General features: G+C 36.1%; 1 protein-coding gene across 4 annotated transcripts in view; it reads left to right on the forward strand.

The window, feature by feature from the left end:
- The first annotated feature begins 384 nt into the window (after positions 1-384).
- Positions 385-27021, forward strand: part of tarbp1 (TAR (HIV-1) RNA binding protein 1) — a 28492-nt gene continuing 1855 nt past the window's right edge. The window contains exons 1-28 of one of the 4 annotated variants that reach the window (XM_067385518.1): positions 385-1365; positions 1441-1538; positions 3288-3357; positions 3444-3589; positions 5333-5385; positions 5477-5574; positions 5691-5826; positions 6613-6709; positions 7767-7856; positions 7975-8140; positions 9074-9325; positions 9418-9515; positions 9751-9927; positions 11551-11753; positions 13015-13234; positions 14029-14220; positions 14338-14537; positions 15613-15684; positions 15953-16073; positions 16251-16361; positions 17993-18145; positions 18720-18806; positions 18896-19098; positions 19518-19599; positions 19721-19892; positions 23730-23909; positions 24952-25076; positions 25501-25637. In XM_067385518.1, coding sequence (XP_067241619.1) covers positions 489-1365; positions 1441-1538; positions 3288-3357; positions 3444-3589; positions 5333-5385; positions 5477-5574; positions 5691-5826; positions 6613-6709; positions 7767-7856; positions 7975-8140; positions 9074-9325; positions 9418-9515; positions 9751-9927; positions 11551-11753; positions 13015-13234; positions 14029-14220; positions 14338-14537; positions 15613-15684; positions 15953-16073; positions 16251-16361; positions 17993-18145; positions 18720-18806; positions 18896-19098; positions 19518-19599; positions 19721-19892; positions 23730-23909; positions 24952-25076; positions 25501-25637 — 4616 coding nt within the window. In that variant the 5' untranslated portion in view covers positions 385-488. The remainder of the gene's footprint in view (positions 1366-1440; positions 1539-3287; positions 3358-3443; positions 3590-5332; positions 5386-5476; positions 5575-5690; positions 5827-6612; positions 6710-7766; positions 7857-7974; positions 8141-9073; positions 9326-9417; positions 9516-9750; positions 9928-11550; positions 11754-13014; positions 13235-14028; positions 14221-14337; positions 14538-15612; positions 15685-15952; positions 16074-16250; positions 16362-17992; positions 18146-18719; positions 18807-18895; positions 19099-19517; positions 19600-19720; positions 19893-23729; positions 23910-24951; positions 25077-25500; positions 25638-27021) is intronic. The other 3 variants (XM_067385519.1, XM_067385520.1, XM_067385521.1) reach the window with 3 other exon arrangements.

Consider the following 27021-nt stretch of genomic DNA (forward strand, 5'->3'; position numbering starts at 1 on the left):
ATTCTCAGGGATATCTTATGATACTTTTACTGTATTTTGTGCTTTGGTTTAATGGTGACCCCTGAAGAATTTTCTCTTGTATTTTGTGTCATTAATTCTGGTGTTGTTTCTTTATGTAGAGGTGTAACTAATTTACCTGATTTACCTTTACTTAATCCAGTCAATACTGTATGTGGTAAAAGCTATTGCCAATTTGTTGGTAAATTTATGTTTATAAAAGCTACTTAAATACTTTAATTGAAATAAAGCCTATTCCTGGCTTAATCTAACCTGGCGTAAATGTTTTAATGTCGGACCTCCAATTATTAGCCACCATGTGCCCTCTGCTGGCAGCAACGTTGCTCACACAGCGCATGCGTCAATCGTCACGGAATATTTCAGGAAGTAGACGCACCGGTTCACACGTGTGTAGGAGGCAAAACATCGAACCGGATTTTAACTATTTTGAAGTTGCGGATGTTTTTTATCTAAAAGTAGTTTATAAGAAAATGTCTAATTTTTTGATAAAAACCCTATTGTCCCGTTATCCCGATCCGGAGAATTTAATCAATAATTTGTGCTGGCCAAGCACATCACGCCCCGATATAGAGAAGATTGAAGCTTTAACTGTTTTGATCAAGGAGCTTTCCAATAAATCAAAAGAGGAGCGCTTTATTAGTAAGGTGCAGTCAGTTATATGGGATCAATGCATGCCTCTACTGCAAATGATCTCCAGTGCAGATGATGGAGGTAAGGATCTGCTCAGCGCTGTCTGTGGACTCTTTGCGGTGTGTGTCAATGTCTGTCAGGCTGATGATGTACCTGGGCAGGTAATTCATGTTCTTCTGCAAGTGCTGAGAACAAGAGATGATGGTAACCATGAAACCGACAGGCTTGACGTAGATGTTGCCATTGAAGTCACAGCAGTGCTGTTGTCTAGCATCTCATATGATGGAGACATCATCTCCAGGACTCTATCCTGCACCCTTTCCTGTGTCAAAGATCTTTCTGACTCCATCATCTCAAAAATCATAGTACGGATCTGGTTCACCATACTCAAGTCCTGCAATAAAGAAGCTGAATCAGAGGTTCTGCGTCAGATATGGGATGATTTGCTATCATGGCATCAGAGAGATCAGACAGAATCAGCGTCAGCTCAGGTTCTGTTGTGTCTCACTGCTCTCTCCGACCACCTCTACTCTTCGGAAACCTCTCAGAACCGACCGGACCCTAGAAGATCTCAAAGGTTTTTTAGGGCAATTCAGGCCGGATTGACTCACAAGGACAGTGTGACCCGCAAACGGGCTCTTTACCTGCTCACCAGGTGTGTGGCACTGGCAGAGATCAAGAAAGAAGATGTGTTTAACAGCGAGGAACCTCACACAGGTAGGACCATGTTATAGTTTGTGTAACATGTTCATGACTTTTAACATCGTTCACACATGGCTTGGGTCTTTGCAGATGAAATCCTGTTCAGATGGGCACCAGAAAAACAGCAGTTACTGAGAGAATTCTGGGAAGATTTTGCTCTAGTGTTAGAGACTCTAGAGGAGAACCAGGTAAGAATATTTTATTTAGAGTTTTAGTTTCTCAAAACTCAACTGATCTAAACTAGCATACTAGTCATACTACTTCTGCTATTTATCAGAGTGAAACAGCTTCACAAACAATAAAAATGTAGGGCGGGACTTGTTTTTGTTCATTAGTTACTGTTTAGAATGTTGTGGTTTGATGTTGCTGTGATGTCATGTGAGTTTCAGGTTGTCCCGCCCCCGCGACAGTATACGCATCAGCAGAGAAGAAAAGATGGTGCTGTAAGAGGGAGGGGAAGATATTTTGATTAAAGATTATGAGGGAGCATTAATAAAAAAAAAAAAAAAAGATGTTCATGGATAAATTTTGTATAATGAATTTAAAAAAAAAATATATATATATTTTTGTCAATTTTAAAGGAATGGTTCACCCAAAAATGAAAATTCTGTCATTAATTACTCATCCTTATGTTGTTCCATCTTCGGAACACAAATTAAGATATTTTTGATGAAATTTGAGAGATTTCTGACCCTCCATTGACAGCTATGCAACTACCACTTTGATGCTTCAAAAAGTCAATAAAAAGGTCGTAAAACTAATCCATATGAATTGAGCGGTTTAGTCCAAATTTTCTGAAGAGACACAATCACTTTATATGATGAACAGATTGAATTTAGGCTTTTATTCACATATAAACATTCATCCACGCACACACCAGTTGTGGTAAACGGAAGCTCAAGCATGTTTGCTTGACGTGCGAGAACCAATGAGATTCATTCTCGTGTGTTACGCACGTTTGAGGTTTGTTCAAGCATGTTCGGTTGAGCTTCTGTTTATGTTCGCTGAACAGTTCAATTCAATTCACATTTATTTGTATAGCGCTTTTCCCGATACATATCGTTTCAAGGCAGCTTTACAGAGAATGCATGTCAACATTACAATTTAGAGAATGCAGTTAGCAAATAATGTAATAATTTAGGCAATTTAATTTACTATCACTGTTAGCAGTTTAATTGAATGTAGAAGCAATGAGCTCCTGGAAATAATGAATTACATATTAACAATAATTAGGATGTATAGAAATTTGGGAAATGTGCATGTTGATCGCTATCTCTTCAAAGGTGTTGGTCATCTGAGGTCTTCTTAAGAGGGTGGATCCAAACTGAAGCTGATGTCCTCTCTAGAAACAGAAAAGCAAATGGAGAATAATTAGTGTAGCATAACATTAAGCAAAGATAGTCATGTGCAATTGATCTGGTATGAGATGCATTATGTGAATGCTTGGCTAAAGAGATGCGTCTTTAATCTAGATTTAAACTGGGTGAGCGAGTCTGAGCCCCAAACATTATCAGGATGGCTATTCCAGAGTTTAGGAGCCAAATGTGAAAACGCTCTCCCTCCTTTAGTGGACTTAGATATCCTAGGTACAACTAGAAGTCCAGAGTTTTGTGATCTTAAAGAGTGTGAAGGATTGTATGGCGATAGAAGATCAGTTAAGTACACAGGAGCTAAACTATTTAGAGCCTTATAGGTCATTAGCAACAGTGTTTATATGTGAACAAAAGCCTAAATTAAATCTGTTCATCATATAAAGTAAACTATGCCTTTAATTTCATGGTGACTTTAAGAAATTTTAAGAATTGTTTTTTTAAAAATTCATATTGATCGACCAACAATCTAAATATATTTGTCAGATTATGGGAAAAAAATATTTGTGAACTGCATTTTATGTTGACTTTACTATTTTGATTATACTGTTTATTTATTTTTTTAAGATTCACGTGATTCGACCTGTACTCAACAGGATTGACATGCTTGTTGAGACAACGGCAACTGATATTCAAGGTTGGTCATGATTCTTATGTTGCAGCACAGTATCAGATTTTCTCTAATGTGTCTTGAATCTGTTCTGTGACTCTCTTCATAATCAGGTGGGCTGTTTTCTCCATCCTGGCTGCTGTGTGTGTATCAGCGCATGTTTCACAGTGAGAACAAGGCAGTAATGAAAGAAGGAGTCAATCACCTGTTAGAGCTGAAAGCACTCCATCGTTCTGCGTTTGCTTTGGCATTCTCACAGGTATTCATCCATCCATGAACATATGAATTAATAGTCCGAAAAATCTGTAGTTTTTTAATGGAACACTATATTGAACATTAGACAAAATCTAAAAGAACTTAAAAAAAAAAAGTTAACATAATGTGTTTTTTTGCAGAGTATCATATTTTATATATCAGACTAATATGGCCCATCTAGTAATATAGGAGAATATGGAGCTCATACTTGAAGTGGAAATAATACCTTAAAGAAACACTCCACTTTTTTTGAAAATAGGCTCATTTTCCAACTCCCCTAGAGTTAAACAGTTGAGTTTTACCGTTTTCGAATCCATTCAGCCGATCTCCGGTTCTGGCGTTACCACTTTTAGCATAGCTTAGCATAGTTCATTGAATCTGATTAGACTATTAGCATTGCGCTTAAAAATGACCAAAGAGTTTTGATATTTTTCCTATTTAAAACTTGACTCTTCTGTAGTTACATCGTGTACTAAGACCGATGGAAAATAAAAAGTTGCGATTTTCTAGGCTGATATGGCTAGGAACTATACTCTCATTCTGGCGTAATAATCAAGGAACTTTGCTGCCGTTCCATGGCTGCAGCAGTGCAATGATATTACGCAGCGCCCGTGAGCCCCTGCTTGCACAGGGAACGTGCCTTGCAACCATGGAGACGTTTGTGAGAGACGCTGCGTAATATCATTGCACTGCTGCAGCCATGATACGGCAGCAAAGTTCCTTGATTATTACGCCTGAATGAGAGTATAGTTCCTACCCATATCAGCCTAGAAAATCGCAACTTTTCATTTTCCGCCGGTCTTCGTACACGATGTAACTACAGAAGAGTCAAGTTCTAAATAGGAAAAATATTAAAACTCTTTGGTCATTTTTAAGAGCAATGCTAACGGTCTAATCAGATTCAATGAACTATGCTAAGCTATGCTAAAAGTGGTACCGCCAGAACCGGAGATCGGCTGAATGGATTCGAAAACGGTAAAACTCAACTGTTTAACTCTAGGGGAGTTGGAAAATGAGCCTATTTTCAAAAAAAGTGGAGTGTTCCTTTCAGAGGTTGATATATATATGGCCAAAAAGTAAGGTGAAATTCTGATAGAAGTAAATCAAAGAGATCTTTATGACAGTATAACAGACTACTTACATAAAATGCACACAAATATCAGTTGTCACTCTATATCTCCAATAATATGTCTTAGTAAGATGATATTTAAATGTTTAGTTCTATGATCAAAGCACTGTAGTTTTTATTGTGGAGGGCAAAACATAATGCAATGCAATGCAATACAATGACGACTGAGAGATGATGAACAAATAAACATTCCTCAAAAGCTTGATAATATCATATTTGATTCACATATTAGCATTATTTATAAAATTATTTTATAATAATGTAAATCTAAATTGCCTCTGTCCAGTAAACATTCTTCTTGAAATATTACTAACAATACAAAATGCATTCTTACATTAACTTTCTAAAAAGCAATAAAGATTAAACAATCTGAAAGAGTTATAATATGTATAATTTATATTATTTTAGTGTAATTTAGAATTGGACAAAAGGCAGATTGAGCCTGATCTTAGGCCTTAGAAATTCACATATCAAATATGATACAGCAGGCTTTTAGTGTTTAGGATCATGGGATCTTATGCCTTATAAGTTACAGATTACCCAGATAAATGTCACATTATGGAAGTAAAATAGTTTGTGAATGCATTTATTGATAATGAATGTTCTTCTGGTTGTCAGTTTGTTATCGGCCCTCTCATGGATGTTCTTGCAGAGAGCTCCCTCTATCACAGGTACTAGTTCCCTGGTGTTAAAATTCATACCAAGTGAAGTTTAATTATATAATACAGTTAGTTTGGTCTCAAACTTAAAATGTTTTTACAGGGCACCACAGCAGAACATCAGAGATTGTCCAGAACTGGGAGTGAAACTCCAAATCTTTGTGGTGAATTTCTTCAGCAGTTTGCCAGAAGAGAACAGAGGTAAAGAGGGCCAGTATATGTTTGTGAAGATGTTTTGGTCACTGTTTTAGGCTATTAAATAAATCTATCAAAAAGAGTTCAAGGTGTTTTGAGTTGGTTTGAATTGTGCAATTCAGGTTCAGTGTTGCTGCAGCTCATTCAGCGGTTGGGTTCACGGCAATGGTGCGCAGTCCCCCTGTTCTTTCTGTCCCAGGCCCTGTCCTGTCTATCTCCTTTACCTCTACTAGGATCTGATGGACTCAATGCATTCAGGTACATACTACTAGCTGCTGGAATCACATGATCCTGCAATTGGAGAAATTTAGAGAGAGTTAAACAGGTAGTTCAAAAATGAATATTCTGTTATCATTTACTTACCTTCATGTCTTTCCAAACTTTTGTTTATCTTCGGAACACAGATTAAAATATTTTTAATAAAATCTTACAGATTTCTGTCCCTCCATTGAAAGTCTACTCACCCGAAATTCACACTTGACGATTCAAAACGTTCATAAAGAGATTGTAAAATATATCCATATGAATTGAGTGGTTTAATCCAAGTCTTCTGAAGAGACATGATCGCTTATCGGATGAACAGATTTAATTTAGACTTTTATTTACATATAAACATTGATCAGCGAACACAAACAGAAGCTTAATTGTACTTGCGTGACGCAAGAATGAACCTCATTGGTTCTCGCATGTCAGGCAAGCATGCTTGAGCTTCCTTTTACCAAAATCAATGTTTATATAGAAGAAAAGCCTAAATTAAATCTGTTTATCATACAAAGCAATCGTGTCCTCAGAAGACTTGGATTAAACCGCTCTATTCATATGGATTTATTTTACAAGGGTTATGGGTGAATAGACTTTTAATGGAGGGACAGAAATCCCTCAGATTTCATTAGAAATGTCTTAATTTGTGTTCCGAAGGTCAAAAATGATACAAAATGGATGTGAAGATCAGTTGCTTGGTGAAAGCATGACTTATTGCCTCAGTAAAACGTGTTTGTAATTCACATGATCTGCTCATTGTATCCTCATGTTGTGTTTTTTCAGAGAAGTTCTGTGCTGTACTATGATCACTCACCAGGTTCTTTTGAGAGGAGCTTCACAGTGTTTTCTGCTCCATGCTGCTCTCTGCCTGACAGATGTGGTACTGTACAGCAGCTTTTTTCCTTCAGATCCTTAACCCAGTACAGCCTGATATGAAATAATAGTCGGAATAGTTTTTAGAATAGTCTTTTTTTTTTAATGTAGTAGCTAACTTTTTGACAAAAAAAAAAAAAAAAGTTTACATATATATATATATATATATATATATATATATATATATATATATATATATATATATATATATATATTTTTTTTTTTTTTTTTTTTAACTAATATTTGATAGTACATCTAGATTTTATGGCCAATGTAGTGTGATATAGTGAGAATGTGAAGAAAAAAATAATACTAATTGCAATTTGGTACAGGTGTTGTTATTTATATGTCCAAAATATAAGATGAAATTCTCATAGCTTGTAATGTAAATGTAATGTAGCTTGTAATGTAAAATGAATAAACATTTAAATGTTTAGTTTTATAATCCAGGCTCTGTAGTTTTCAAAAATTATTTAGAGATACACTCAAAAGTCTAATGACTCGCATATTAACATGACATATAGATGATGCATACATGGATAGTCAGTTGTTCAGTCCAGTAAATGATTATCTTGAAATGTTACTAACAATATAAAGGTATTCTAAAGTTAATAAAATCATTTGATGGCAAAACACGTGAACCATGACCTGAATGTGGACATTTTATAAAAGGCCTTTTACTTGCTAAAAAGTATGAGCTATCAATCCGATGACAGAAGGCATAGAAGATTCTTCAGCAAACTTTTGATAATGTTGACAGTTTAGAGGCTTTAGAAACTCGCATATTAAATATGATACTGTTGGCTTTACAAACTGGCTTTATATGACCTCATTCACATATTTTTTTATCAAAATGTTGTCAAGATGTGCAAAGTGTGAATATGCACAAGCACAAATGAGAATTAGGAAATGGCACTGAAAAACCTACAGTTTTGTTTGATACAATGAGTAATTCAAGATTATTAAGATCACAATGTGTTATGATTATTGCGTTATGTAAAGTCAAAATAGCTCATTAATGATCAGACAGGATAGATATCTGAATGATTTTCTTATTTTGGCAGACAACGTTGTCTCTAGATGAGATATTTGGTTTCCTTGTACATTTTCGAGCTGATGAGTCTCTATGTCGGGGTACAGCACTTTGGAAAGAGGTAAACTCAAAGTCTGCTAACTAAACCAGAATTTACAAGTCATGCACAAAAATGCAAAGTATTTGATCTTAACTAAAATTCACAACGTACTAAAGTTCAAACTTTGCTCCCATCACAGCTGTGTAATTGGCTCCAGACTAATGAAGGCCGTTTTCGTTTGACTGATGGCGATTTAGGCTCCTCTTTTGAGCTTCTCACTGCAACTTTAAACAGTAAAGAAGCTTCTATATTCAGCTACGTCCAGCAGCGACTGAAGACCTTCCTCACAGTTCCAGCCAACACAGGTGAGAGACGGCACAACATTTTGGCCAAATTGGACATGTTTCTACATCAACATCCTTTATCAATTAACATTCCTGTCAATGCCTCGTTCACGGCAACTATAATGATATAACGATAACGGTAGGAACAATACTGTTGGAATCACTGTCAGAATTACTTTTTCCAGCTTATAAATGATAAAAACATTGACAGCCATCCATTATTATCCCAAGTACCCCCATTCAGAAATCCCAATTCAGGCACATTTGTGCATTATGCCACATTTCTTCTTGCATTTTGAGGTGAAGATCAACTACACTATTCAAATATGTGGCACCACACATTTTCCACCAAGCTTTTTGCTAGTTCTGTCAATTGATTAAATGATTTTTCTGTAATTAATCAAAATTAATCTCACTTTTACATACATATCATAAAGAAGGTATAATATAAATATTTGTTTAATGGCACCTTTTTACTGAGTGCTATGAATGAAGGCCTGTATCAGCAATACCAATGCTTCCAATACCAATACAATTGTCTCTATTAAATTGATTTATTTCTCAATTTCTGGGTTGAAATGAGTAATTATAGCCATTCAGCATTACCTCATTACTGAGGTGCCCTTGAGCAAGGCTCAGAACCCCCAATCGCTCCCTGGACGCCAAAGCAAAATGGCTGCCCACTGCTCCCGGTGTGTGTGTCCACGGTTTGCAGTGTGTGTGTGTGTGTGTGTTCACTACTCAGTCCTAATGTGCGTGCACTAACTTGGATGGGTTAAATGCAGAGGACAAATTAATTTTTAACATTTAATAGTCTTAAAAAAATTATAACTTTAAAGTAAGCAATCTTAAAATAAACCCATTATAATAAATGTCTATATACTGTTTGTTGTATATAGTATATATAGTTATAGTTTAGGCTGTGTGTGAGTATAGTTTCTTCTCTTCTGGCAGATCAGACAGGAAGTCTACCTGATCCAGGTGAGGCTGAGCTGCTGGCGCGGACCGTACTGCTTACAGCAGACCTGCAGCAGAGCAGGAGTGAGGAACCTGGTCTAGAACTGCTTCTCCAGCCCCTACTGGACGTCTTAAGGAGACTTAGTACTAACGTCTATCTGGTGCTGCACAAGACGGACAAGAGCCTGCAGTTACTGCTGCGCTTACTGCAGCTGCATAGCAGACGCTCGGATACAGAGAAGGAGAATGGTGTGTGTTGTGTTTGAGAAAAGAAGACAAACATGCTGTGTTTGGACATGCTGAATGGAAGTCTTAAAGCTGTTGTGTTGGGATGTTTGTAGAAGATGTTGTGGCTGTCGCTTTGAAGACGCACATGCTGTCAGTGGTGGATTCAGTGCAGGAGTTTCTGCTGAGGAGGTTGAGTGGGGAACTGAGGGAGGTGAGTGTTTTCACACAGAATCCTGCTGGAAAAACTAAGCCTGAGTGGTCAAACCTGATTTATTGCTGAACCAAGGTAATGTACCAGCACTCACCATCTGGTCGAAAACCTGTTCCATCAAGACCAGCTGATGACCTTAAATGATCAACTTGAACCACCTAAAACCATCTGATTTAGCTAGATTTTTGGGGGATCTTTACACTCAGACTGTTGTATCTGTCTTCTCTCTCTCTAGTTATGTGATGTGCAGAGGTCTGAACTTTATCTCTCAGTATTAAGGGAGCTGGTTCTTTCTTACTCCACTGTTTCGTGGTATGGTTCAAATCTGCAGCAAAACTACATCCCAAAACTCACCACTCACTGCTTGAGGATCCTCAATGAACCTTCTGAACAGGTGCAGCACTCAACACAGGTTTGATCCTGTTCATCGTATTTGCACTTTTAATACAGTTGCCATACGTACACTACTGTTTGGGGTCAGTCATGTTTAAAAAAAGATATTTATATTTTTATTCAGCAAGGGTGCATTAATTTGCTCGAACGTGAAAGCAATGACATTTAAAATGTTACAAAAGATTTATATTGCAAATAATTCCTGAAGAATCAGGGTTTCCACAAAAATATTAACTGTTTTTAACATTGATAATAAAAAGAAATGTTTCTTGAGCACCAAATCAGTGTATTAGAATAATTTCTGAAGGATCATGTGACACTGAAAACTGGAGTAATGATGCTGAAAATTCAATTTTAAAGGTGCCATCGAATGTTTTTTTACAAGATGTAATATAAGTCTAAGGTGTCCCCTGAATGTTTCTGTGAAGTTTCAGCTCAAAATACCCCATAGAGTTTTTTTTATTAATTTTATTTAACTGCCTATTTTGGGGCATCATTAAATATGAGCCGATTTAGGCTGCGGCCCCTTTAATTCTCATGCTCCCCCGCCCACGGAGCTCGCGCTTGCTTTAACCAGCATAAACAAAGTTCACACAGCTAATATAACCCTCAAAATGGATCTTTACAAAGTGTTCGTCATGCATACTGCATGTATGCGTCGGATTATGTGAGTATTGTATTTATTTGGATGTATTATATTTGATTCTAAATGAGTTTGAGGCTGTGCTCCGTGGCTAACAGCTAATGCTACACTGTTGGATTGATTTATAAAGAATGAAGTTGTGTTTATGAATTATACAGTCCGCAAGTGTTTAAAAATTAAAATAGCGACGGCTCTCGTCTCCGTGAATACAGTAATAAACGATGCTAACTTTAACCACATTTAACAGTACATTAGCAACATGCTAACGAAACATTTAGAAAGACAATTTACAAATATCACTAAAAATATCATGATATCATGGATCATGTCAGTTATTATCGCCATTTTTCGCTATTGTTCTTGCTTGCTTACCTAGTCTGATGATTCAGCTGTGCACATCCAGACGTTAATACTGGCTGCCCTTGTTTAATGCCTCGATCATGGGCTCATTGGGCTGGCGTATGCAAATATTGGGGGCGTACATATTAATGATCCCGACTGTTACGCAACAGTCAGTGTTATGTTGAGATTTGCCTGTTCTTCAGAGGTCTTTTAAACAAATGAGATTTATATAAGGAGGAGGAAACAATGGAGTTTGAGACTCACTGTATGTCATTTCCATGTACTGAACTCTTGTTATTCAACTATGCCAATATAAATTCAATTTTTAATTCTAGGGCACCTTTAACCCTAGAATGCTCTTGTGTATATGCTCTATTTCCCTTCAGTTTTAAGACAAATATAAAGTTAAGTGATCATTAAAAATATTTGATTCAGATTCAAATATTTCAAAGAACCATAAAGTTAAGTAGATATTCTTTCCCATGCATTTGAGCAAAACCTCAGTTGTGCTGTTTCCTTTTTCCTTGACTTTCAGTATATTTTGGGATTGTTTTTGAAGTTAGCTTACAGGGTATTATTCCCAGATACCTACTGAAACATTTTGTAAGAGAATGGCAATTTCTGATGAAATGAGATCCAAACTATGTCTTTTTCCAGAATCCCTCTGTGTCAGGGCAGGTTCAGAGAGTGGTCAGTATGGCCACACTTGCGCTGTTGTGTAACATGGCTGATGAAGGTGTCCTGAAGTCCCAGTCTGAGGCCATGAGATCACTTCGCTCGCTGACCAACTATTTCTACCCTTCAGCATCATCTCAGCATCTCAACCAGACATTACTGAAGCCCACAACTGCGACAGTCAGGTCTGTTCAAACTCTGAAAATATTGGTAAACCTTTACAATAAGGCTCCATTTGTTACCATTACATAGTATATTAGTTAACATAAACTAACAATGAAAAGTGACCATTCATTATTCTATGTTTAAAGCAGAACTAAGTAACTTTTTTACCTTCATAAATAGTTTTCTAAGTCCTTATGATGGTTAATTGACTTAGTGGTGTGTTTGAGGCGAGCACTAACCCCCTCTGGCACGTCTATGCCAGAAAACAGCACTTGTGAGTTGAGCTGCGCCGACCCGACACGTTCACGTTCACGCGAGAGTGACAAAATGCTTTAAGGTAATTCAAAAACAATGTATATATTATGACTTTATAATACAATTTTGAAAATTACCCACCTCCATCGAGATTTCTTGTACTGTATTTGCAAAACTACTGCGCTGGTGAGCGTTGTAGTCCAGAGCTGCGCTTGGAGTATTTACGACAGTGTGATTCACTGAAGGAACCTGTAGGGGGAGCTTCGCAAATCTTACTGAGATCCGCTTTAAGTTCAGTATTTACTAATTAGGGCTGGGCGATATATCGCATGCGATTGTCACGCGCATTTCGTCAGTAAAGCCGGTTCCCTGATTACCGCTAAATCGCCATCACCTGCTTTCAAATGGAGCGGCATTTAATAGACAGAGCCGTAGTTCACTGATAAGCCATGCAATATCGCTTTCATATCACAGATGAATCGACTTCGATAATGAACGCGATATAGCGTAGCTTGTCAGTGAACTACGGCTCTGTCTATTAAATGCCGCTCCATTTGAAAGCAGGTGATGGCGATTTAGCGGTAATCAGGGAACCGGCTTTACTGACGAAATGCGCGTGACAATCGCATGCGATATATCGCCCAGCCCTATCACTAATACATTACAATTAAGTTGTACCTAATATTATTATAATGGACCTGAGCCAACATGAACTAACAATGAACGTTTGTATTTTTATTAACTAACCTTAACAAAGAGTATTGCTCATTGTTAATGTTAGGTAATGCGTTAACTAGCATTTAACTAATGGGACCTTTTACCAAAATATCTTAAATAAGCTACCTACTAATAAATATTTGGCATAGTCATTATGTCATAGATGCTTTGGGGCTTCAATGAAAAGTTCACCCACAAATTTGAATTCTATCATAATCTTTCGAATCCATAAGGAGAAGAACTTTTTCAAAGTACGTTTTTCTGAGGAGCATTATCACTTACTCATTTATAAATGTGTGTTTTTTCCAGTCATCCAGAGGATGGTCTCTTGCTGAAGGACTGGGGACGAATTGTGGCCCAGTTTATTGGAAATCAGTGGATGTGTCTGAGTTTCCTGCAGAAGACTGCTGGGACCCTTCAGGCTGCTGAAGCTCCTGAGGTCCTGAGGGCTGCGGTGGATGCTTTGGCATTATTGCCTGGCCATCTCGTTCTGCCGGTGCTAGACTTCATGGCATCAGTCTTACCACAGGTGGGCCGCAAAAGAGAAGGAAATAAACCGTACTCTTGAATCAATTTAAAAAGTTTATTTTCTAAGTGTACACTACAGTGCCAAGGTCAAAAATCAATTTTTACAATGTTTACAAGTCAAGTCACAACAATACAAATGATAATAACATAATAACATAGAATGTATTGGGCAAGTATAGGACACACATACTGTATATAACAAACAATACAGCAGCAGCATGTGATCACAAAAACACAGATTCACACTAACAAGGAGTGTACAAGACGGTAACGGTCAAATAACAAATTGAGCAAAAAGCTGCCTGGACGAAGGAGATATGGATATTTTAAACAGGTGTGGTGAAAAGTGATTGGCAGCGTGCTCCGGGGTGTCATCTTCCATGATGAAGAATGACAAGCTGTTCGTCCAGTGGAATCTAAAACACAAAACAGACGAACCCACACATACACATATACACATGCATTCCTCTGTGTACTTTAGAGTATGTAACAATTATCATTTCAGATGTAATGGGCAACAAGTGCATATTTTGCTGTTTTCTAGGTATTGTCTTCCTTAAAGTCAACCGATAATTTTAGTTAAGGTTTCTTGTGCCAAACAGGTGTCAGTAACATTATAAAAACATCAGGGAATTTTCTTGTAAAAGTATGATTTACTGTTGGTAAGATATATATAATATAATAAGAAAAATATATAATTTATTTACTTTATTACTTTATTTTTTACAGACCGGTTATATTGTGTTGTGTGATGTGCGTTTAAACTGGGTCTATTCTTAGGTCTATTTTCTCCAGCAGGTGGTGCAGTGTGAAGAATCTCTTTGCATTGAGGCCATATGTGCCTCATGGAAGGTGGTTCAGGCTCTGAGCACAAACCCTCATGACTTCTGGTCCACACTGCAGGGATTCGTGCGCTTAGCTTTTAACCAGGGGCTTTTGCAGCTCACGGAGGAACAGAACCCCAGAATCACGGCCTGCATACAACAGGTCAGGGAAAGATTTACAAACACTGTCATCTCTCTTTACATCCACAACATATTTTAAGGTATTTGTGAACAAAAATGTATAAAGCCAGTGTATATAATAAAAGCTCTTTTTTGACAGATTGTGAGTGAGCTCATGGAGTTGGCTCAGGTCCGATCAGGGGTGTTTAATGTTCTGATCCGGCATTGTTGTGAGACGTGGCTTCCATCTGGGGCAGCAGAGGGTGTTCAGTCAGACGCTGTGTTCAGTACGGCTCTCCTACACCTCAACATCCTGACTGAGGCGTGTGTGTATGGCCCGGTGTTCAGAAGAGACCAAAGGTCAACAATGTACATTAAGATATTCAAAAAGGAACACTATATATATATATATATGTATGTTCCTTTTTGTCCAAAAGTTTGGATTTTTTGTTTTTAAAAGAAGTTTCGTCTGCTCACCAAGGCTACATTTATTTAATTAAAAATACAGTAAAAAAAACTGTAATATTGTGAAATATTATTACAATTTAGAATAACTGTGTACTATTTATATATATTTGACAAAGTAATTTATTCCTGTGATGCAAAGCTGAATTTTCAGTATCGTTACTCCAGTCTTCAGTGTCACATGATTCTTCAGAAATCATTCTAATATGCTGATCTGCTGCTCAATAAACATTCATGATTATTTTCAATGTTGAAAACAGTTGTGTACTTTTTTTTTTTTTTTTCAGGATTCCTTGATGAATAGAAAGTTCAAAAGAACAGCATTTATCTGAAATACAAAGCTTCTGTAACATTATACACTACCGTTCAAAAGTTTGGGGTCAGTAAGTCAGTATTTTTTTGAAAATAAATTAAAGAAATTAATACTTTTATTCAGCAAGGATGCATTAAATCAATCAAAAGTGGCAGTAAAGACATTTATAATGTTACAAAAGATTAGATTTCAGATAAACACTGTTCTTTTGAACTTTCTATTCATCAAATAATCCTGAAAAAAAATATTGTACACAAATATTTTGTACAATTGTACACATTAAATGTTTCTTGAGCAGCAGATCAGCATATTCGAATGATTTCTGAAGGATCATGTGACACTGAAGACTGGAGTAACGATGCTGAAAATTCAGCTTTGCCATCACAGGAATTAATTACTTTGTGAAATATATTCAAATAGAAAACAGTTATTTTAAATTGTAATAATATTTCACAATATTACTGTTTTTACTGTATTTTTAATTTAATAAATGTAGCCTCGGTGAGCAGACGAAACTTCTTTTAAAAACATTAAAAATCTTAGTGGTTCCAAACTTTTGGACTGTACTGTATAAATATATATATATATATATATATATATAATCTTTTTTTATTATTATTTTTATTCATGTATTTTCCTTTATTCTCTTGCTTTCAGGCTTGTTCAGGAGGTTCAAAGCTATGTTGAGCAGCTTGGTGATACTTGTGCAGCAAACACAGCTGTCAGCAGGTAAACCACAACGCTAACTGTTTGTAATGTGTCTAAAAGAGAGGTAATTCACTAATGAATAAGGTTTCATTAAAGTATTCCATAATAGTGAAGAAAAAAATGGTAATTAAGCTCAATTATGTTCAGAAGTTCAACTAAGCATGACTTTTACAAGTAGACTATGTGGTACAAAACTACTTGAATCTAAATATATTCGCTGTACTTTTCCTCATAGTATGTCAAATACTTTGATGCTGATTTACATTATTATTCTGAATCTCATTTCCAGTGATAACAGAGACGATCAGTATCCTCGAGTGTGTGCTTTGGCTTTTCTCTGCCGCTTGAATCCATCTAATCATCTTCACCAGCGTCTGATGGAAGAGCTCGTGCAACGACTACTGAGGAAGGTTTGTGTTCAATTCTTAACTACAGCTCTTACTGGAAATTGGGTGTTAAATTTTTAAAGAAAGCACTTCCTGAAAACAATAGTGTGTGTTTGATTTTGTTTTGAATGCCCCCTTCTCATGGTTATTGCATGTGTTCATGATTAAAGTTCCCTCCTGTTTCTCTTATCCTTCCCTCAGGATGCCGAGATCTCAAAATCCAAAGTACGTTACTATAGCAACTCCATCCAGCACAGAGTGAAGAACCGCGTGTGGCAGACGCTGCTGCTGCTACTGCATAAACTCAGACCGGTTAGATCTCTACACGCACACACACATGCATATTAATCCACTTTGATTTCAAGAATTTTGGCCGATACCAATTCTTTTATTGTCAGCTCACAATTTTTCTTTTATGTTATGCTTTTTAATGAAGACAATATGATAACACCCTCACAAAGAGAACATTAAGTAACATTAAGTAATTTCTACCAAACATTACTCGATTAAATCTGTCGCGAAGCGGGGGGTTCATAATAGCAGCTTGTGCTTTTTATGGCAAGGAACTTCTGTTATTCACACACTTGAACACTGTTGCGATGGCTGTTTTCTTTTTTTTTTCTTTTTTTCTGCTGATCTACCGCGCCCCTTGCAGTACCTGCCCCTGGGTACGAGGTTGTTAATCGATGCTATTTGCTTCTGTTAAAGCAGTCAGTCTGCATTATTATTTATCAGTCAAAAAGAACAAAACTTGCCAAAAGAGCTCTTTAGCTCCGCCCACTTCCATGAAGCACTGCGTATAACATAATCGAGTCGAGTCAATATGCTTTTTTTTATGTATTCATATTTTGCAAAGAACTTAATGTATTATATGCGTGTCTGTGTGTGTGTATATATATATATATATATATATATATATATATATAATCAATATTTCTAAATGAGTAGTTTTATATTTCTCCATCATTTTTAATTTGATTATGCTGTTTGCAATGCTTCGTGGGATTGTAGTTCTTTCTCTCACTAAAGTCATTAAGTACACAGTCTTGTTCCTTTATCTTTTTGTCCGATTTTCGAAAACTTTTTTTGCTTCAAATCAAAGTTTATAATTATTATTATTTACCTCATGGTAAATAATAATACAAGTACAAAGACTTTTTAAAAAATCACTATGGGAAAAATGAAATGAAAAAATTCCGGAACCAGTGATGCTATATAATATATAGTAGCCGTGTGATATTGCTCTATATCAGCATGGCTGTGATTTGACCATAGGTAATCACCGCCGTGCTGGTGTAGAGCCATATCTCACAGTTACAAGTTTGATATTGCTTTTATACACAGTTCGATGGCACAAGTGTGTAAATAAATAAGAAACAACAACAGAGTGTCTTGTTTTCCACCACGGATTCAAACCTCAAGTTGACAGTTTAACAGTTGAGCCCAAGCCTCCGTTACTAATTCTTAAATGTCGCTTTGGAACTAGTAACAAAGAACTGCTGCGTTGCTTCATTGAAGCTTATTGTATTATATAGAGTATTATGAGAGAGAGAGATCAACTAATCGAGTGCATTACCTGCATCTAGCTGATATTCTTCAGGTCAAACTTATATTCATAATCACAAAATCAGTTTGAATGTCTGCTGAGGAAAGCGATATCTTTGTCCTTTTAACAGTTAAGGGGATTTCCTATGACAGCGCAGGTTAATGCATTTGTAAGTTGTCTTATAAGGTATTGTTTTAAGTATAAACAATATCCTTGTTTGCAACCTTGTTTCAGTCCTTTTCAATATAAAAGTCTTTACTACTGACTCATTCATAAAGACATCCAAGGGCGCACTGTAACTTTTATATATAAAATCTAATATAATATCCATATGAAAATTAGTTTCATTTTTCTAGCAGGTAAGACTAATATAGTCACTTCAACTGTTATGTCACAGGAGTTTGTGTCGGACTGTGTGTTGAGTCACGCGTGTGAGGCCGGGTTCTGCAGTAACCAAGCATCCGTCAAGTACCTGATCGAATGGGCCCTGATCCTGATTGTCCATCAGAACCCGTCTCACATCCAGAACCTGTGGAACTGTTTCAGCCTGGTGAGTCTGAACACATAAACCTCAATCTAAAACCAGGCCTGAATGTTTCTCATTACAAGCTCTGCAGTAGGAAAAATAACTAGATAGGAGGAAATATTTTAACATCTGAAATATTGATCCTTTTCAAATTTCTGGGTTTCTTAGAAGCGGAAGTCATCATAGTTGGGTAAACTACTATAAACTACATTTAAATATCCCATTTGCTCAAATAAACTGTACGATAATGTTTTCATGAATTTCAAAAAGAGGGAAAAATAGAGAGAGATTGATAATGGCAGTCAGAAGAGAGAAAGATGTGAATTTTACCGTCACTCCCATAGCTGCTGTATTAGAAACACCCTCACAGCAGCATTAACTTGTTTTTTTGTAATTTGAAGCAAAAGTAATATAATATGAGGTATATTGTTATAAATGTACATAAAAATAAAAAAATAATAAAAAATGAAAATATAAAAAACTTTAGAACTGCAGGATTTACAATGCTGTGATGTCTGAAAAGAGTCCATTGCACATAGCAGCTTGAGTTATGTAGATATGTTGATTTTCTTGTAAATCATGCAGTTCTGTTTTGCAGGATCATGAGAAGACAAAAACAAGCATTTGCACCTTTCTCTCCGTCCTCGTGCACATGAACGTCATCCTCCCAAAACTGCAAGATAAGGTACAGTTTCATCATTTGAATCTGATTTCTTTCTCTGCAAACAGGAAGAAATCAACATTTTCTGCATTTATTTCTGGCGTTTCTCTCAGGAGGTGCAGTGGCGTAGAGCGGTGGAGGTGAGCCTGCAGTGGTGTTTCAGTCATAACTTCAGTGTCCGTCTGTATGCCCTGCTCGCCCTTAAGAGGGTGTGGGAGCTGGAGGATGCCCGTGTCCACACGGAGGAAAACCTGGGCGGGCTGACCACAGTTGTCCAAGCTTGTTTACAACAGGCTGAAGCCATGCAGAACACCGGGTGAGAAAAGATTCACTCATTATCCCTATAAAGCTTGCTGTATCATATTTGATTCATGAATTTCTAAGGCCTCTAAACTGACAACTGATATTTAAAAGCATTTTATGCAAGTAGTCTGCTGATATACTGTTATGCAGCTCTCACTGATTTACATTAAAATCTATCAGAATTTTTATCTTACTTTATGGCCATATAAATATCAGCAACTGCACTAAATTGCATATTTTTGCATAGTTTGGGCCTTTGAATTAAACTGATGTTTTTTCCTCCTTGAGTATGAGTATACCTGCTTTACAGGGTTTAATATAACTGTAATCCAGAATTATAGCAACAAATTTTGGGACTGGGACCAATTTTTTCTCATAGATTCTCACCTGGAGATATCAGGAACTTTTAAAACTCGTTTCCCCCCCCAACAGAAATGCAATGAAAAATTGGTCTAGAATCCAGGAACATTTCTTCTTCAGTGCTTTCCACCCAATCAGGGATTACAGTGTTGAGGTGAGATCTCTCTCTGTCTTCTTCACACACACACACACACACACACACCTTTTTTATGTGTATAATCTGATTTGTTCTGCGCTGTCATAATCCAGCAGCATCACATTCTCTGCTTCCCCAGACAATATTCCAGACCTTTCCCAGCCTCTCGGAGTTGGCAGAAGATGAGTGGCTTCCACTGTGGAAATTTGAGAGTTTTGTTGTCTTCCCGATATGCACCGCCCTGCCATTGAAGAATCATGCGAGTGATCTTGGTGAACTCCAGCCTGGTGACTGGATCCAACAGGACAAAGGTAATCACCACATGAGGGCAGCAGAGAGCAGGAACCACACCACACTTGTGAAAACCATGAGAATCTTTAGTTACTTTTAGTAGGGATGCACCTATACCATTTTTTTTTTTTTTTTTACATGTACCAATTTTTTTTTTTTCTGGTACTCACCAATACCGATGCCTATACATTTATTAATTATATATATATATATATATATATATTTATATATATTTATATATATATAATATATATATATATATATATATATATATATATAAATATAAATATATATACAGTGGTGTAGTGTAACGAAGTAATAATACTTCGTTACAGTACTTAAGTATTTTTTGAGAGAATCTGTACTTTACTTGAGTCTTTATATTTCTGTCAACTTTTACTTTTACTCCACTACATTTCCTAAATAAAATGTATACTTTTACTCCGATACATTTTCCCAAAGCTTTTTCGTTACTTAATACAAAATAAAGTCGGAAGAACACAGACTGCAATCAAGTGCTCGCACAACCGCAGTTAGTTTCATTTTCCGGGTTGCATCCGTTGCTGGAGCGGCTGAGAATATGCGCTGTCATTATACAGTACGAGAGCGACCTCTAGAGGTGAAATAAAAACTATTACTGATGCCTCGTATTGTTTGTTTTGACACGTGACGTGAGGCTGCGTGCTGCCTCTATGCGTGCTGCACAGAGCGGGGCACTTCAAAAACGGATTTAAAACGAACAAAATGGTATGTTATAGTGTACTTAACAGTACATGTTTTCATATCATTATAAAGTAATTAGTTAGATGCTGCATTTGTGGAGAACAGTAGTATGTTCTCGTCGAGGCTAACATTTGTAGTACCTCAAGCGGTTAAAACAATGTGACAAAAATACCAACTGTTTAATGTCACGATTGTTACCATTCATTTGCATTATTTTATATCCATTTGTTGGCTGTTATGCATTCGTTATCCAGCGAAGTTGCATATTTAAACTGTATCCTCATCATGCAGCGACAGAAACATTTATCAGAAATGCATTCGATTTGTTCTTTTTATTGGCACTGTAACACATATTTTGATTAGATCATCATCAAGTTTTCTAAAATAGAGGCAAATAATGTGTGAAAGTATACATATAATTGACCCATGCTGTGCCTTTGTGTGTAAAGATGGTAAGTTTTAAACATGACTGTTATGAAATGTTAACACTTTACAATAAGAGTCCATTTGTAAATTAAAGGTTAATAAAAGTATTGTTCATTGTTAATTTCGACATTTACATTTTTACATTTTAAAGTTCTCTCTTACATTAGTTATAATGCACTATGAATTAACATTAACAACGATCAATGTATAATTAATATATTAGTATTTTTTATATTTAAAAAATACAATAAACGTTTGGCCATTTTTTTAATTCAAAGAAACAAAATGTAAGGGAGTTAAAACTGAACATAATCTTGCTGCTCAAACTGTGTATAGAACAATTTTTAATTATTTTTTTTGCTCCTTTTGTATTTTACATTTACTTGTACTTTTACTTTCAATACTTAAGTACGTTTAATATCAAAAAAATACTTTTCGTACTTAAGTACAAAAAATATCACATACTTTAAAACTTTTACTCAAGTAACATTCTAAACAGCAACTTTGACTTCTACCAAAGTCATTTTCTGGTAAGATAACTATACTTTTACTCAAGTATGGTTTTCGAGTACTTTATACACCACTGTGTATATATATATACACTCATCAATACCGATGCCTATACATTTATTAATATATATATATATATATATATATATATATATATATATATATATAATATTCAACATCTTTTGTTGTTTTACTAACATTAATGACCGACAAATATTTATTTGGACTAGTCATTTTAAGACTGAATCCATAGATGTAATATACTGACACATATCCTGTTTTCACCCACCTGTTTACGTCCACTTAAGCCATAACCGACCGTATTTACGTGAGATACTCCGCACGATGGACATTTTGACAACTATTTGTGCATTTGACCATTCAGGCGCAAGGAGAACTGATCGTGCACTGAGAACTGAGATCACTATTATTTCCACACACCTGAGGCTGACATTGATTTTGCTGCTGCCGTTGGCATCTCTGTGCATGGGAAATTTGTCAGTTATGTCATGTGAGGTATCTGTCTTTGGTATCAGGATATTTTTATGAGTATGGATACAAGTACAAGTACACGTACAAGTATGGATATGGGCCGCATCCCTAATTTTTGGTGCTGTCAATCAGTTAAATAAAATTAACGAATTAATCACACATTTTTCTGTAATTAATCACAATTAATCGCACCTAACATTAAATTTTTTAAATCATTTTTATATTGTAAAAATGTCACATTAAATCTAAATTAACGTAGAAACAACAACATATATTTTAAATATTTGATCTAACAGGTTGGAAATATCCAGAATCAAAGCAGTTATCAAACACTTCACAGTCTTCACTGCATAATTTGGATTAAAATATACATTAATTTGTATATATATTTTTTTATTTAAGCTACAAAAGTTATTCAGTTAAGAACAGTGAGTGATTTTCTTTTTCTTTTGTTCTTCGATTAACATTAATGGCAGACTGTAGCAAATTTTATTAGGCCGTTGTCACTTTAAGACCTGCCGCACATGACGCGGATCTGCATCCTATTTTCTCACTACTCTTTATGTTCATTTAAGACTTTTTTTAACATATGTAAGACTGTGCTTACTAGGATAGTCAACAAAATGGGCATTTTGGCATACTTTTGTGTGTTTTTGTCTGTTCAAGCATGAAAGAGATCTCAATGCAGCCGGGCGCTGTCTGAAGAAGCTTTCTGAACGCACGAGCCATGTCTGTCACACAGATTCACAGCTGAGCACCAGTACCGCACTGCGTTCTCTTTTTGTCGTATCGCGCTTGAATGGTTTAAAAGCATTTGCATGAATAAGAGCGTAATCATTTAATGTAACATTAGCTAAAGGATGACGGGAAAAACAGACGCTGCATTAATTGCGTTAAATATATTTAATGTATTAAACATTAAAATGCATTAAAGGGTTAGTTCACCCAAAAATTTACCCTCATGCTGTTCCACATCCGTAAGACCTTCGTTAATCTTCGGAACACAAATTAAGATATTTTAGTTGAAATCTGATGACTCCGTGAGGCCTCCATAGGGAGCAATGACATTTCCATAAAGGTTCTAAGATCATTCTCAAGATCCATAAAGGTACTACAAACATATTTGAATCAGTTCATGTGAGTACAGTGGTTCAGTATTAATATTATAAAGCGTCGAGAATATTTTTGGAGCGATCTGAATTATGATTCGATACACTGATTCATTTGTGCTCCAAAGCTTCCTGAAGCAGTGTTTTGAAATTGGTCATCACTAAATAAGTCGTTATTTTGTTTTTTTGGTGCTCCATAAATATTCTCGTCGCTTTATAATATTAATATTGAACCACTGTACTCACATGAACTGATTTAAATATGTTTTTAGTACCTTTATGGATCTTGAGAGAGGAAGTGTCATTGCTTCCTATGGAGGCCTCACGGAGCTATTGGATTTCAATTAAAATAACTTAATTTGTGTTCTGAAGATCTTACGGGTGTGGAACAGCATGAGGGTAAGTAAAGGATAAACCCTTTAACACATTAATTTTGCCAGCACTAGTTATTTCCCTTGTTTCAATCAATGTTAGGGATGTGGGATTTCTCTCTCTTGTCAGCTCTAATGTTCAGCATCAGCTAATTTGTTAGAAGAAGGGCGGAATCATTACAGTGTGAAATGTTAAGCACACTTAAAAATGTTGTATGTCCAATAGGTGATTTGGAGCAGGAAGAGCGCTGGGCAGAAGTTCAGAAGAAAATCACCCCGTGGAAGCTGAGTGTCCAGGAGCAGGAGCCTGAGCTCATCGCCCAGCAGAGGGCAGCACGTCTGGGCAAACTCACCAGCAGCCTCCTGGTGGTCGCATCGCTCATTGACAAGCCCACCAATCTGGGCGGTAAGACAAATAGACAAATTAATGATGGTAATATTATATAGTAGAAGGGGTCAGTAAAAATTTTTTATAATGACTAAACCATAATCGAATAAACAAATGTTGAATTGCTATTATTGAATGCCTTTCATAAGGATTATTATTATTGTTCCTTTCAATAACTGGCATCTTGCACTATTTTTTATTGAAAGGAACAATATTAATGGTTAAAAATGCACTTTTTATGAAAAGTGGAATCTTGCACTAATAGTTTTTAACTTTGTTATTGTTGTTATTATTTCTTTCAATAAAAAAATGTGCAAGATGCCACTTTCATAAAAGTGTTTTTTTATTTTTATTAAATGCATTCTGTGATGGTCTTCATTGTCTTGCTATGACAGATATTGCAGTGTGTTACACTGTTTTCATTACTTTTGGTCTTTGTTTTCTTCTGAATGTCATCATTGCATCTACAACAGAGAAATTCAACACGCATCTTCCCTTCTGAAAAACCCATCAAATAACAAGCTTATAAAAGGCTCGTTCATCACATTCAAACATTCTGCACAAGCCAGTTATTGTCAATTTGACAGGCATATGGTGTTCATTCATGCGTTTTAATCTCAGTCACATTCTATCAATAAATATTGATGTGCTCCGTTGCATTTAATAAGACTGAGGCTGCATTTATTTATTTTTATCAAACATACAGTAAAAACACTATTGTTGTAAATTTATTGCAGTTTAAATGAACTGTTTTCTATTTTACTATATTTTAAAATGTATTTTATACTTGTGATGGCAAAGCTGAATTTTCAGCATCATTACTCCAGTCTTCAGTGTCACATGAGCCTTTAGAAATTCATTCTAATATGCTCCATCCATCCATCCATCCATCCATCCATCCATCCATCCATCCATCCATCCATCCATCCATCCATCCATCCATCCATCCATCCATCCATCCATCCATCCATCCATCCATCCATCCATCCATCCATCCATCCATCCATCCATCCATCCATCCATCATCACTAAACCACAAGTGTTTGTGTGTCTGTTCCAGGTCTGTGCAGGACATGTGAGATCTTTGGGGCCAAAGCTCTGGTTCTGGACAGTTTGCGACACATTAATGATAAACAGTTCCAGGCGCTCAGTGTGTCTTCAGAGTTGTGGCTGCCGATGCTTGAGGTGTGTTTTTATTACTTGTCACATACAGATTTTTATTTGTTTAGTCAATCATTTCTGTTCAGATTATTTTTCAGCCTTTTTGGCATAAATATATCTGTTGCTTAAAACCAATCCGAATTGCAATAATAGTGACTCTTCGAAACAATTGCGATTCCATTTGGTCATACTGGTTGTGCAGAAATGACACACTGCAGCTTTAAAGAAATGGTTATATTTTCCTATTTCCTCTGAATGTGGGCTGAAACCAGCCTAGAGATGTTATTCATCATAATCATGCATTACATCAGCTAAATACGCACACTACACAACCATCAGAAGCTCGGTTTGTGGGGCGAAATTTAGAATATGAGCATTACGTTGATTGAATCTGTCATGCTTAATGAAGCCGTTCAGAAATCTCAAGTTATCTGCCTTCATTTTCCAGGTGAAGCCTGCAGAGTTGTCAGATTACCTGCAGCTGAAGAAGAGAGAGGGATACTGGGTAATAGGTGTAGAGCAAACATCCAACAGCCAGAGTTTACAAGATTACACTTTTCCTGAGAGAAGCCTTCTTTTACTCGGGTAAACCAACACCTTCAACTTACCGCCCAGACTCTGTCTATGTGCAGTGGCCTCAAAAAGTGTTTGAACACCACAGCCATCGTAAAATATATGAATTTCAGTCATATTAGCAAATGTTCTAGAAGAGTAACTACAGAAATGTTTGACAGCCACATTTTGATATTTTATTTTTGTTATTTAAAAAGCTATTTTTACACTTTTTAAGGATCAATGACCCTAATAATTAACTGATGACTGAGATGATGAAAAGGAAACATCTTTTAACAAATTAACAAAATTTAAGTCTGGTAGTGAATGTTTCATGAGTTTTTATTTTTATTTTTTGTTATTCTACATAGTCACGCAGATTTGTAGCACAACCAAAACAATGTTCTTCCACAAAATGTATGCGGTTTCGTTTTTTTTTTTTTATTCACTAGAGGGCCAAAAGTTACATAGTGTACCTTTTTAAAATGAATGATTTTAAACATTCAGTTATTAGAACTGTCATGTTTGTTTTATTCATCTTGACCCTTAATTGTTCAAATACATTTTAAGGCCATTGTACATAAACACGGTGATCTCTTTTGATTACTTGTTATAATCAGCAGGATTGTCTTTGTGAATAGATGTGAAAATAGAAACGTTTCATTGTGCGCTGACAGTGCAGTTTAACATTATGAGGCTAATTGATGTGTCTCTCCCTGTGAGATTTCCTCACCTGAATGCTGCTGAAGAGAGAGAAGCATGTCCTGACATGCCGAGCGCTCATCAGCAAAACCACCCAACATAAACGTGCAATATACACATACAACAAGCATGAACCATCATTCAGTCTTTTAATTTAATTTAATTGAAATTAATTAATTAATTTAATTTAATTTTAATTTATTTAATGCACAATTTAGCAAACATCAATTATCATTCAGTCTAAGATCAGTGATGTAGCAGCTTCAATATTTTAATTTAATTTTATTTTATGCATTATCAAGCAGCAACCATCACTCAGTCTGAGAGAAGTGCTTTAACACCTTTAGTGTTTGTCAAAACTGAGCAATAAAGGAACAGAATCTCACATTTTACAGCAGCTGTTGATGCAGTGACTGCTAGGACATTTAATTTAAATCCACTTTGAAATGAAATAAACCCCCAAAAGTTGGCCATATAAGCAAGCTGTCATGCTGTTTGTGTTGCGAAACTGCACTGATACAGTATTTTAATCACAATTAGGGTGTGTTTGCAAAAATGAACGAGTGTACGTGTGTTTGTTTGGTGTTCATGATTTGTCTTACTGCATCACTTATCTTAGAGGCAGTAAAGCCACCTGATGTTTCCTGCGCAGCAGGTGTTTGAATCACTGCATTATTATGCCTGATTATCTCACTGATGCAAAGCTATTGAGCAG

The sequence above is a fragment of the Chanodichthys erythropterus genome, chromosome 5 (assembly GCF_024489055.1).
Source record: "Chanodichthys erythropterus isolate Z2021 chromosome 5, ASM2448905v1, whole genome shotgun sequence".
Taxonomy (NCBI): Eukaryota; Metazoa; Chordata; class Actinopteri; order Cypriniformes; family Xenocyprididae; genus Chanodichthys; species Chanodichthys erythropterus.